Source organism: Oryctolagus cuniculus, chromosome 2 (assembly GCF_964237555.1).
Source record: "Oryctolagus cuniculus chromosome 2, mOryCun1.1, whole genome shotgun sequence".
Classification (NCBI taxonomy): Eukaryota; Metazoa; Chordata; class Mammalia; order Lagomorpha; family Leporidae; genus Oryctolagus; species Oryctolagus cuniculus.
The window spans coordinates 111,201,365-111,213,611 of NC_091433.1; the positions used below are offsets into that span (position 1 = coordinate 111,201,365).

Genomic DNA, 12,247 nt, shown 5'->3' on the forward strand with positions numbered 1-12,247 from the left:
AGGCAGAGGCAGAGAGAGAGAGAAACAAAGAGAGAGACAGAGACAGAGAGTCTTTCATCCACTGATTCACTTCCCAGATGACCGCAATGGCCGGAGCTGCGCCGATCCAAAGCCAGGAGCCAGAAGCTTCTTCCGGGTCTCCCACCTGGGTACAGGGGCTCAAGGACTTGGACCCTCCCCTACTGCTTTCCCAGGTCATAGAAGAGAGCTGGATCGGCAGTAGAACAGCCAGGTCTCAAACTGGTGCCCACATGGGATACCGGCACTGCAGGCTGCAGCTTTACCCACTACACCGCAGTGTCGCCCCCCTCTATGCAAACTTCTGTAATATGTGACCCACACTGCAAAAAGCTCTTTCATGACACGGAAAAGGTTATACAAATGGCTTTTTTCATTGTTAATGTTTTTATTTGAATGGTCAATTATGGATTATAATGGAGTAAAAATATCTGTAACACAAATTTACGATTTTTTTTAACAGATTTATTTACTTGAAAGACTGACAGAGAGACCATTTGCTGGTTCACCCCCCAGATGGCCACAACAGCCAGGGGTGGGGGTCTGGTCAAAACCAGGAGCCTTGAACTCTGCATCTGGGTCTCCCATGTGGGTGGCAGGGAGCGCCTGGATCATCTTCTGCTGCCTTCCCATCAGATGGAGTGGCCAGGACTCAAACCAGCACTCAGATATGGGGGGGCTTTACCCATGGGACACGAGAGTGGGCGCTGAGTGGGCGCTGTTTCCCTAACTTTCTCATCACCCCAGCTGAAACCCCTGCACTCGTTAAGTAACAATCCCCTAGTCACCCCCACCCTGGCCCTTGGGGGCCACAGCTCTTTCTTTCTGAATGTGCCCAAGTATAGATACCTGCTGTGAGTGGCATCACAGGACATCTGTCCTTCCATGTCTGCCTTTTTGCACTTAGCATAAGGTCTTCAAGGTGCACGCATGTCTGCCGCGCCTGTCACTCCTGAATGACGCCCTATTGCGTGTGTTCGTACCTCCCACGTTCTGTGTAGCCACTCATCTTCTGATAGGCATTTAGGGTGCTGTCACCTCCCAGCTACTGCAACTGAGGCTCGCGTGGCAGTGGCTTAGACCTCACGCACTAAGAACGGACTGGAACTCCGGAAGTCGCTTTCCTGTCCGAGGCTGATTGACTGCGGCGTCCACGAAAGTGTGCTGGGATGTGCCCAGCACGGAGCTGTACTCCGTGCGCGCGATCCCGTCTAGCTACTTCCCCTGCCCGCGAGAACAAGCAGTGTCGACCTGTTATGCACAGTGGCGCCCGCAGAGTCCCGGGGCCCACGTACCCCGATTCCTGACGGCCGAGCTCCCGAGGGGGTGCCCCTGCGCCTTCCTGGGCGCTGCGCCCTGTGCCGGGGCCTGGAGCAAGGGGAGCGGCTCCCCGTCTGCAGCCCTCTCTCGGCCTGGGCAGCCCGGGACTCGCAGGCCCGTAGACCCGTCTCGGGACCGCCCCCTGCCGGCGGGGCGCGGGGCGGCAGGCACCTCTGTCTCCACCTCCTTTCACACTCTTCCCGCCAGCCTGTGGGTCCCAGCTTGTGCAGAGGGGGACAGGAGAGGGAGGGGGCGGGGGGGGGGGGGAGGGGATGAGGTCCTAGAGTGCCTGCAGCTTTGAGCTCCCTCTGACATTTGTTGAACTGATTTCAGGAAAGAAGTGGCGCACAGGAACTTTTTTTTTTAAAGGGAGGGGCCGCAGGAAGAAAAATGTAGAAATCAGTCTTAGGACATAAAAAAAATTGAGCTGAAGGCACGTCGCGTTCTTTCACAGTGACATATTTACACGGATGAATAAACAACCGAGATGTGTGTGATAAGAATGAAAAAGAGCAGCCAGGTGGGGCTTGCCTTGTGGAACCTGATTCCGATAAGAACATTTCCTAACCATTCAGTATTGTCGTTATCTGTGTATGAAGAGATAAGTAGACTGTGGGAACCAGCGAGATAATTCAGAAACGGATTCCAGTCCATGAGAAGTTCATGTACTAAAAAGGAAGCGTGGGGCTGGTGCAGTGGTGCAGTGGGTTAAGCCACCGCCCGCAATGCCCACATCCCCATGGACACCAGTTGGAATCCTGGCTGTTCCACTTCCAATCCAGCTCCTCGTTGATGCACCTGGGAAAGCGATGGAAGATGGCCTGAGTGCTTGGGCCCCTGCCACCCATGTGGGAGACCCAGATGGAGTTCCTGGCTCCTGGCTTCACCTGGCCCAGTCCCTGCCTTTGTGGCCAGTTGGGGAGAGGCCCAGCAGACAGATCTCTGCCTCTCTCTGTTCCTCTGCCATTCAACTAAACAAATCTTTGAAATAAACGGGTGAATTGTATGGTGTGTGAATTATATGTCGATCAAATTATCAATATAGTTGTCATACCCAGGCAAAAGAACAGAAGCATAGTGATGTATGCAATAAGAAGAAACAGTCCAATATGCATGTTAACTGGAGACGGTGGAAAGAGGCAGAATAAATGTTTGAAGAAGAAATAATGGCTGAAATCTTCCAGAAAACATGGTTGATCCTCAATCTTCATGGACTCCACATTTGCAATTGTACCTACTCCCTGAAGTTTATTTGTAGCCCCAATATCAGTCCTTAAAGCAGTATCATGGTTATTTGTGGACATGCAGAGTGGCACAAAGTTTGAGTCGCCCGATGCACACGTTCCCAGCTGAGCTTGGACCAAGCATCACTCTCTGTGCTCACCTCCTGTAAACAAGCACCTTTCTGAGTTCTCTTTGGAGTCACATTGTTTACATTTTTATTTTTACATGTCATTTGCATATTTGTTTTGATTTTATTGTTTGAAATGCACACAGCTCTTTGTCCAGTCTCGTTCAACTCCAATGTCCAGCCCTACAGAGAGCAAGCAGCACTTTGAGTCCCCTGAAGTGCGCTGAAAGGGATGGGAACAGCTGCACTCTCTCCATGAGGGAGTTCCTGAGCTTCACAAACACAAAACTGGCCGCCTTCAGCAGCGAGAAGGACCCCAGGGTCCTTGACCACGCAGTGAAGACACTGGACTTCAACAGTCATAGGGATCTATGTTTGCAAGAATTTTTATATTTATTAATATATTTATTTATTTATTTATAGAGAGGCAGAGGCAGAAAGACAGACAGAGATGTCTTCCATCCACTGGTTCACTCCCCAGATGGCTGCAATGGCCAGAGCTGCATTGATCTAAAGTCAGGAGCTAGGATCTTCTTCCAGGTCTCCCCCATGGATGCAGGGGCCCAAGGACTTGGGCCATCTTCCACTGCTTTCCCAGGCCATAGCAGAGAGCTGGATTGGAAGTGGAGCAGCCAGGACTTGAACCAGCGCCCATATGGGATGCTGGCACTGCAGGAGGCAGCTTTACCCACTAACACCACAGCACTGGCCCAGAATTTTTTTTTCTTTTAAAGATTATTTATTTTAAAGGCAGAGTTACAGAGAATGAGGTAGAGGAAGGGGGAGTGAGAGAGAGATCAATCTTCCATCTGTTGGTTCACTCCCCAGATGGCCACACAGCCTGGTCTGAGCCAGTCTGAATCCAGAAGCCAGGCGCTTCTTTCAGGTTTCCCATGTGGTTGCAGGGTCCAAGCACTTGGGCCACCTTCTGCTGCTTTCCCAGATGCATTAGCAGGGAGCTGGACTGGAGGTGGAGCAGCTGGGACTCAAACTGGCATCCATGTGGGATGCTGGCTCTGCAGGCAGCAGCTTAACCTGCTACACCACGTTCTGTGTCAGGTGAGCAGACCTAATTATGAGGATTACGTAAACAACTCCTCCAACCACTTTTGGGAGTGTTCTAGATCAGGAGGGCAAAGCAAGCAGGCCCCTCAATCCTGCACTTTCTAGCCTCCAGAACTGTGAGAAATAAATTTCTACTCATCATGAACTAGCCTACCTGTGGTATTTTGTTACAGCAGCACTTGCACTGCATACAATTATTTCTTTTTTTTTTTTGACAGGCAGAGTTAGACAGTGAGAGAGAGAGACAGAGAGAAAGGTCTTCCTTCTGTTGGTTCACCTTTCAAATGGCCACTACGGCCGGTGTGCTGCACCGATCTGAAGCCAGGAGCCAGGTGCTTCTCCTGGTCTCCCATGTGGGTGCAGGGCCCAAGCACTTGGGCCATCCTCCACTGCCTTCCCAGGCCACAGCAGAGAGCTGGACTCGAAGAGGAGCAACCAGGACTAGAACCCGGGGTGCTGGCGCTGCAGGCGGAGGATTAGCCTAGTGAGCTGCGGCGCTGGCCTGCATGTAATTACTTCTAAGAACTTTATATTAAATGTCTGTAAACAGAAACACAAGGCCATGTATTAATGAAAATGGATTTGACCAGAGGCTCATGGGAACCTAACCGTGTTACACTGAGTGCAATTAATACATTCATTCCGCACATGCAGAGGTTTTACAGAGCACAGTTACCATGAAGAATGAGAACTATTAATTCACTGATGCAAGAAGCTCAACAAAGCCCAAGAAATAAGCACAAGGAAAATTGCTCATAGGTCCATCATAATCAGAACGATGAAAGCCACAGATAGACCTTGAAAGCAGCAGGGGGAGAATGAGTTTTACTCAGAAGGGAATAATATAAGGGAACAACCCACCTTGCATCACATACCATGGAGGCCAGAGATTGGGACTGCACAGTCAGAGACACAGGGAAAACCTACCCACCAAGGATTCGCAGGCCGAGGCTGGGCCTTCCTGCCCAGGGCTGAGCAGCTCACGGCGAGCACGAGTGGTTCTGTTTGTGACTCTGGGACAAGCAGCAGGTGCACAGATGCTGCGAATCCTCCGGGTGTTGAGATGGATCAGTCTCCTGCTGCCAGGAAGGGGAACGATTCCCCCACTGAGCTTCCTCAGCCCCGTGCTGGCCCCCAGAGGGCTCACACACTAGGACAGTGGTCAGGCCAGGGGAGCAACCTGGCTGCCACATCCCTGGCCTTGCCGTTGAATTCAGTCTGTAACGCCTGGTTTCCTCCTCCTTTGGGAGCTGTCATTTTTCTCTGGGTCCCATAATCCTGCCTTCCTTAGTCGTGCTGATGAGGTAGTGTTAAAACTTCAACTGTGGGAGCTAGCGCTGTGGCGTGGTAGGTTAATGCCATGGCTTGAAGTGCCAGCATCCCATATGGGTGCCGGTTCTAGTGCTGGCTACTCCACTTCTGATCCAGCTCTCTGCTGTGGCCTGGGAAAGCAGTAGAAGACGGCCCAAGTGCCTGGGCCCCTGCACCCATGTGGGAGACCCAGAAGAAGCTCCTGGCTCCTGGCTTTGGATCAGCGCAACTCTGGCCATTGTGGCCAATTGGGGAGCGAACCAGCGGATGGAAGACCCCCCTCTCTCTCTCTGCCTCTCCTCTGTGTAACTCTGACTTTCAAATAAATAAATAAATCTTAAAAAAAAAATTTCAATTGTGAACATGATTTATGTCATCTCAGGGGGAGGGGGTCCTCAAATTTTTCTTTTAGTAACGGAATCCAACTTCTCAGCAGAACACATTCCCAAAGACTGCATTATTCAGATATGGCCATATGACTGCTCTAGTTCATGTTCATCCCCAAGAAGTCAACTCAGTAGGGAAGCAGCAGTTCCCTTCTTCCCCTCAAGTGCCCCATCCCGCTGCTTGGAATACGGGTGGTGGATGGATCCCAGCAATCACGCTGAAACACAAGGATAAGGATGGCAGACAGGCGAGCTGGAAGGCTCCTTGGTCTCTGATGATTTCACAGAACTGCCACCTCGCCCTGGACTACCTCCCAGTGTACAAGTATTTTATCTGCAATAGCTTATCTTGCATACCCACCATCTTAGACTGGGTAGCTGAAACAAAGTGCCTTCGACTGGGTAATTTACACAGAGCTACTGCTGATGGTTGTACAGGCTGGGAGGTCCCAAACCAAGACAGCGGACTTGGCGTCTGGCGAGGGCTCATCCCACCTAGGTGGTGCTTCCCCACCGCGTCCTCACGTGGCAGAAAGGTAAAAAGGACGAACAAGCTCCCTTGGTCCTCTTGTAAGGCCACTGATCCCAGCCAGGAGGACACCACCGTCATAACCTAATCACCCCAGGTTTCACCGCAGTGGGGACTAAACTTCAGCATACAACTTGTAGAGGGACACAGACATGAAGCCCATAGCACCCACCTGAGTTTTCTATCACATGCAACCAAGAAAACTTGAATGGACGGTCAACAATAAGGAGGGGGGAGAAGCTTGGGAGATGCGGGCCAAAGAGGGGCGGTATTCATTAAAGAAACTGGCTCCTACTTTCCACAGCTCCGTCCTAGCCCATCTGCTCCTACAGATGTGTGATGGACCGAGAGGAGGGATGGGCGTGGCTAGTTCTCCCACGAGCCGAAGGAAAACAAGAGAAGCAGCATGCGGAGAGAATGCAGGAGCTCCAGCCCCCGCAGCATGGCAGTGGATTCTCACCCTACGGCACACTGCTGTTTTTGCTAACCCATGTTCACACGTCCCTAACCCTCTCACCAGGACAGAGTGGGTAACATTTGGACACAATTAGGAAAGCACATTCCTGGAAGAGGGGGTGGTCTTTGGTTTCATGTGGTTTTTGGTTTGGACAAAGTTCTTATCAGGAGTAACGGCCAATGACATGCTTCACAGCTTCTGGCCCGTTACCCAAGGTCGCCCCTTGGATCGGGACTCACGACAGATGCTCCGCAGAGACACAGGGCCTGCCAAAGAGGGGATGACCCGGATCAGCAGAGACAACACTGTCTGAAATGGCAAACTGAGTTTGCTCCCCCAATTCCTCGAGATGATGAAAAGAAACTGTACCTTTGGTGGGTGTGCCAAATTCTGTGGAGCTGGATGGATCTCGGTGGGCACTGTGTTCAGTCACTGCCTGTGATTTGAGCAGCCTACTGCACAGTGGGCACGAAAAAAAAACTCTGGGGGCAGATTACATAGTTCCGAGCCAAGCTCTTCACCTCTGTACACCTCACCTTCCAACAGGGGTGCGGTAAGGGTACACTCTTCGTGGAGCCCTGGCAAGGCGGATGCAGTCCACAGAAGGGACTTGGATGTTTCATACACGCTAGCAGCTCTTCCTGCCCACCCACCTCCAGCAGGACTCACAGGTATTTACAGGCCCACCTTGAAATACCAAGCTCCAGCCAGTGGGTTCTCTAGGCAGGCAAATCATCTGAGCCCTCAAGCGTGTCCTGGGTCTGACACCAACAGCTAGGAGACACCTGAATATTTCGTCAATGGGGCCAGCACTGTGGCACAGCGGGCAGAGCCAATGCCTGCAGTACTGGCATCCCATATGGATGCCAGTCCAAGCCCCACCTGTCCTCTTCTGATCCAGCTCTCTGCTGTGGCCTGGGAAAGCAGCAGACGATGGCCCTAGTGTTTGGGCCCCTGCACCTGCGTGGGAGACCTGGAAGAACCTCCTGACTTCAGATCGGCTCAGCTCCGACCGTTATGGCCATTTCGGGAGGGAACCAGTGGATGGAAGACCTCTCTCTCACACTCTCACTCTGTAACTCCGGCTTTCAAATAAATAAATAAAAAATATTTTGTCAGACATATTTCTCAGAATGACTGTATTTTTAAGCATTTTATATACATCTGTAAGTGTACATATGATGAATTTTCTGTACATGGATTAAGTAGCTATTTAGGGCTAACATCAAGGACCTACTGGAAAATCTTTTCAACTCAAATGTGGGAAATAAGACAAATCAACACAGGAAACAAAACCATGCAGACGCAGAAGGGTACAGTCTTCCCTCCCTTTAGGTGGTCACCCCAGCGCAGGGCACTTCCATCCGTCACGGACGGAGCTGCAGGTAATGGGGCCCGGCCCGTGTGCGTGCTGCTGCTGGCTGCGGCCTGGCTGCCAGCCCTGGCACCATCCTCCTCCCATGAAGACGCCCTGGCCACGGGAAAAGCGATGGGCCTCTTGCTGCCGACTCCTCCACAGTGGACTCACTCTCCTTGCCTCACAAGAACGTCAGAAAGATCTTCTGTTCCTTCCAGCTTGAGATTCTGGGGCACGATCAAAAACACACGTGGACTTTGGTATATTGAGAACAGAAGATCATGAAACAATTCTCAACCGGGTGGTAAGGCAGTGACTACGTCTGCCCTCACCCCGACCCGAGCATTCAACCCAATCCCAGGCAGCTGCTTCCCTCAGGACTACAAGGCGGACCTCAAAGGTTTTCTGCAGCTCAGGGTCGGGGAGCTGCTTGGGTTCAGCATCGAGCATACAGTGCAGGAGCACAGGGACACCGAGGCAGAGGGCCCTCACCTGGCAATGGACTCCCAGCCCCCTTGCTGCTTAGCTGAGGGGAAACTATTACTTGAGCAGGGGCCAGGGAGAGCAACAGACCTGAGAAGGAAAGCCCAAAAAAAGGCCCCCTCGGGTCTCAAGTGTCTCAGAACATCTCTCTTGGGCAATGTAATTTCTGAGTTATCAAAGACCCACGCAGATGATCACAATGTCACGGCCCTGTTGCAAGTACAATCTTCTGCCCAAAGCCAGACTCAAACATCAGTGCTCAGCCTAACAGGCCTTGAACTGCGGCCACTACCCCACCCTTCAAATGCTGGGAGCGCTGGCCCCACATGAAGAGGCCTGATCGTGGCAAAGTGAATAGAGCCACACTGTCACCGCAGCCAGAGCAGGCAGACTTACAGAAGCCACAGAGCCAGCAGCAAGCAACCAGGCAAGGCCAGAGGACTGCTCCCTCACCAGGGAAAGCTGGGTTTCTGTGGACACACACAGTCCAGGGCAGGGCTCTGATCCTCAGGCTGGGGCGAATGAGGCCTCCGAGCTGCGGAAGCTCCCTCTGCTTAGGAGCCTGCTGTCGGTGTGGGAACATCTCCAGTGTGGACATGAAGATGGAGTGAGAACTGAGGTTCCAGACTATCCCCGGCAGCTGAGTGGTGCCACATGACACTCGCTCAGGCCCCTGCACCCAAGTGGGAGACCTGGAAGAAGCTCCCGACTCTGGCCTGGCCCAACTCTGGTGGTTGCAGTCATCTGGGGAGTGAACTAGCAGATGGAAGGTTTGTTGATCTTTTTCTTCCTCTCTCTCTCTCTCTGTCCCCTTGTTTCTCTCTGTAACTTTCAAATTATTAAGTAAATCTTAATAATAATAACAAAAGCCAGAAGTCCCATGTTGGCATGCAGGAAATCCTGGGTGCTACCACCAGCTCCCTGCCAACATGTAACCCAACCACACCTCAAAGGCCAGCAGATCCACCCTGCAGGGCCTGATGGGCAGCAGCCACCAGCGGTGGTGTGCGGGGCAGCTGCAGCCTGCGTAGGCGCAGTGCTCATCGCACTGCTGCGGCCTAGCCCAGCTCTGCGCTGTGGACCCTAAAGGACACCAGATGTTCAGCAGAACTCAAGCACAGGTTGACTGCTGGCTGCCCTCACTGCAGTGCGCCTGGACAGCGCCCCCAGGCTCCTGGGAAGACGGCTCCCCGAGCCGCTCAGCTATCTGCCTCTCTCCTTCCTGTGACACACGGTTCGAGTCCGAGACTTTCTCCACTGTCCTCGGCAGCCCCAGCGTCCTGGCTGCTGCCGTCCTGTTTCACTGCTCACTCTTCCTGTAGCAGCTTTCCCTCCCCCTTCCCCCTCTTTTCTCCGCCAGGACCCCCACATACCTTGACTCTGAAACCCAATGAAGTAAAACATACTTTATGTTCTCAGGTCGGGGAACGGACTGATCATAACTTCACTGTCCAGAACTTTCCCCTTTGGGTCCTCTTCACTAGTTTCACTGCTAATTAAACCTCGTGGCCTTTTCCGAAGTTACTTCTAGGTGCCTGGTGAATCCCTTGGGTCGCAGATACTACACGGGTCACTGTATTTAAGATATCCCACAGGAGCCGGCCCTGTGGCGCTGTGGCTAAGCGTCCACCTGTGGTGCCAGCATTCCATATGAGTTCAAGTCCCAGCTGTTCCTCTTCTAATCCAGCTCCCTGCTAACAGCCTGGGAAACCAGGGGAAGATGGTCCAAATACTTGGGCTCCTGCACCCACGTGTGAGACCCGAAGAAGCTCCTGGCTTCAGATCAGCCCAGCTCTGGCTGTTGTGGCCATTTGGGGAGTGAACCAGTGGATGGAAGACCTACCTGTTTCTCCCTCTCTCTCTGTTTCTCTCTCTTTCTGTCTGTAACTCTGCCTCTCAAATAAGTAAATCTTAAAAAAAAAAAAAAAAAAAAATCCCACAGTAGCCCATAAAAGAAAGACTTAATAAAAAGCTCGAATGACTCGACACAGAGAATATTCCGATTCTTACGCTGGCGAGAATTACCTACCTTTTCATTGGCTAAATGCAGGAGGCAGGCAAAGGCCAGGGGAATGGAGAGGTTCTGAGCCATGAGTGGGGGCAGGCTGCAAACAAAGGCGCGAGTATTTAGCTGCAGCTCTGAAAACAAAGGCTCTTTCATCAAGTCTGAATGATACACACACAACGACTCACGAGAAACAAGAAATATTTCAGATGCATTTTTGTCAGTTTCTAGTTCCGTATTTGGGAATAAATTATCTCCTTTTTCATTCCTGCCATTGGCACAGAAAAGTGCCTTTTACACATTGGCCTTTATTAACTTAATTATCAATGCAGAGAGGAGACAGGAAAGCTATTACACTGTGCAGACAGGCAGTGCACAGAGGGCCTGTCCCACTAACCCGCGGCTGAGCACTCGCGGCCAGGGCTCCCAGCCAGGGCTCTGAGCGCTGCCCCGGCGCCGGGCGGCACGCACCTCCTCTGCAGGTTCTGGGTGAGCCCGCTGAGCAGCTTCTCGCCGGCCACCTCCGCCGGGGCCTCTTCCTTCCCAGGTTCGTTGTGGTTGGCCTAATGGAAGAAGCACACGTGCAAGTCAAGCATTTAGGGGTAGTTCACTTTGGAGAGGGCAACCGAAACCTGTACAGTTGTATGCCCAAAAAAGCACAGTCCACCTCTGCACGGAACGAAAACAATTTCCGAGTTAAATCTGAAGAAAAAGTATCTGGAAGGGGAACCAGAGCCTCAGCCCTGGCCTGACACCGACAGTCACTGAGCTACAGTAAGCCAAGTGGCGATGGCGAGTGTGGTTCCGCAAAGGCCTAAACTGCATCGAAGCTTCTAGATCCTCCAAAAAAAACAAAAATAAATAACAAAAGCTAAGGTGATTTAAAGCCTCCACTGGACAACTGGACTACACAGCTAAGGGCAGCACAAAACAATTTGAGCTTTGCAGTAAGAACAAAGGAAGAACAAGTGGCCTGCTGTCTCCCTGCTGCCAGGCAAGCAGCTATGGCAACTTTGCACAACTGGGATTTGCATTAACATGAGATAGGTGCATGTGTGGGGCATGGGAGGGACAGGACTGAGTGAGTACCAGTGTAGTAAAATGTAGTAAAATGTTGGTTAGTTTTTAGAAGTGGGGGTTCACTATATTAGTCTGCTATTTTTTCTACTTTTGCATGTTTCTTTTTTTTAAAAAATTATTATTTGAAAGTCAGAGTTACAGAGAAAGAGGGAGAGACACAGAGATCTTTCTTTTTTTTGACAGGCAGAGTGGACAGTGAGAGAGAGAGAGAGAGAGAGAGGTCTTCCTTTGTCGTTGGTTCACCCTCCAATGGCCACCGCGGCTGACGCACTGCGACCGGCGCACTGCGCTGATCCGAAGGCAGGAGCCAGGTGCTTCTCCTGGTCTCCCATGGGGTGCAGGGCCCAAGCACTTGGGCCATCCTCCACTGCACTCCCAGGCCACAGCAGAGAGCTGGCCTGGAAGAGGGGCAACCGGGACAGAATCCAGCACCCCGACTGGGACTAGAACCCCGTGTGCCAGCACCACAAGGCAGAGGATTAGCCTAGTGAGCCACAGTGCCGGCCACAGAGATCTTTCATCTGTTCATTCTCTCCCCAGATGGCTGTAACAACCAACACTAGGCCAGACTGCAGCCAGAAGCCAGGAGCCAGGAGGACCTTCTTCCAGGTCTCCCCTGTGGGTTGCAGGGGTCCAAAGACTTGGGCCACCCTCCACTGCTTTCCCAGGCCAATAGCAGGGAGCTGGACGGGAAGTGGAGCAGGCAGGACTTTAACCAGAGACCACATGGATGCCAGCGTTGCAGGCGGTCGCTTTACCTGCTACACCACATGTTTATTTTCTAACAGAAAAGTTTAAAAAAAAGAATAAACTTATAATGAGGCAGAATTCCAGGCGGAGAGGGTATCAGCAGTCAATTAAAAGTTAAGCTGGGATGGCCGGCGC

The 12,247-nt window shown here is 51.9% G+C and overlaps 1 protein-coding gene across 5 annotated transcripts in view; it reads right to left on the reverse strand.

Moving 5' to 3' along the window:
* Window positions 1–7,559: 7,559 nt before the first annotated feature.
* Window positions 7,560–12,247, reverse strand: part of NCAPH (non-SMC condensin I complex subunit H) — a 29,518-nt gene continuing 24,830 nt past the window's right edge. For 3 of the 5 annotated variants that reach the window (XM_051836025.2, XM_051836034.2, XM_051836022.2), the window contains 4 exons: window positions 10,754–10,845; window positions 10,307–10,382; window positions 10,121–10,187; window positions 7,560–8,021 (listed from right to left, as the gene is read on the reverse strand). In XM_051836025.2, the coding sequence (XP_051691985.1) occupies window positions 7,987–8,021; window positions 10,121–10,187; window positions 10,307–10,382; window positions 10,754–10,845 (270 nt within the window). In that variant the 3' untranslated portion in view covers window positions 7,560–7,986. The remainder of the gene's footprint in view (window positions 8,022–10,120; window positions 10,188–10,306; window positions 10,383–10,753; window positions 10,846–12,247) is intronic. The other 2 variants (XM_008253794.4, XM_051836032.2) reach the window with 1 other exon arrangement.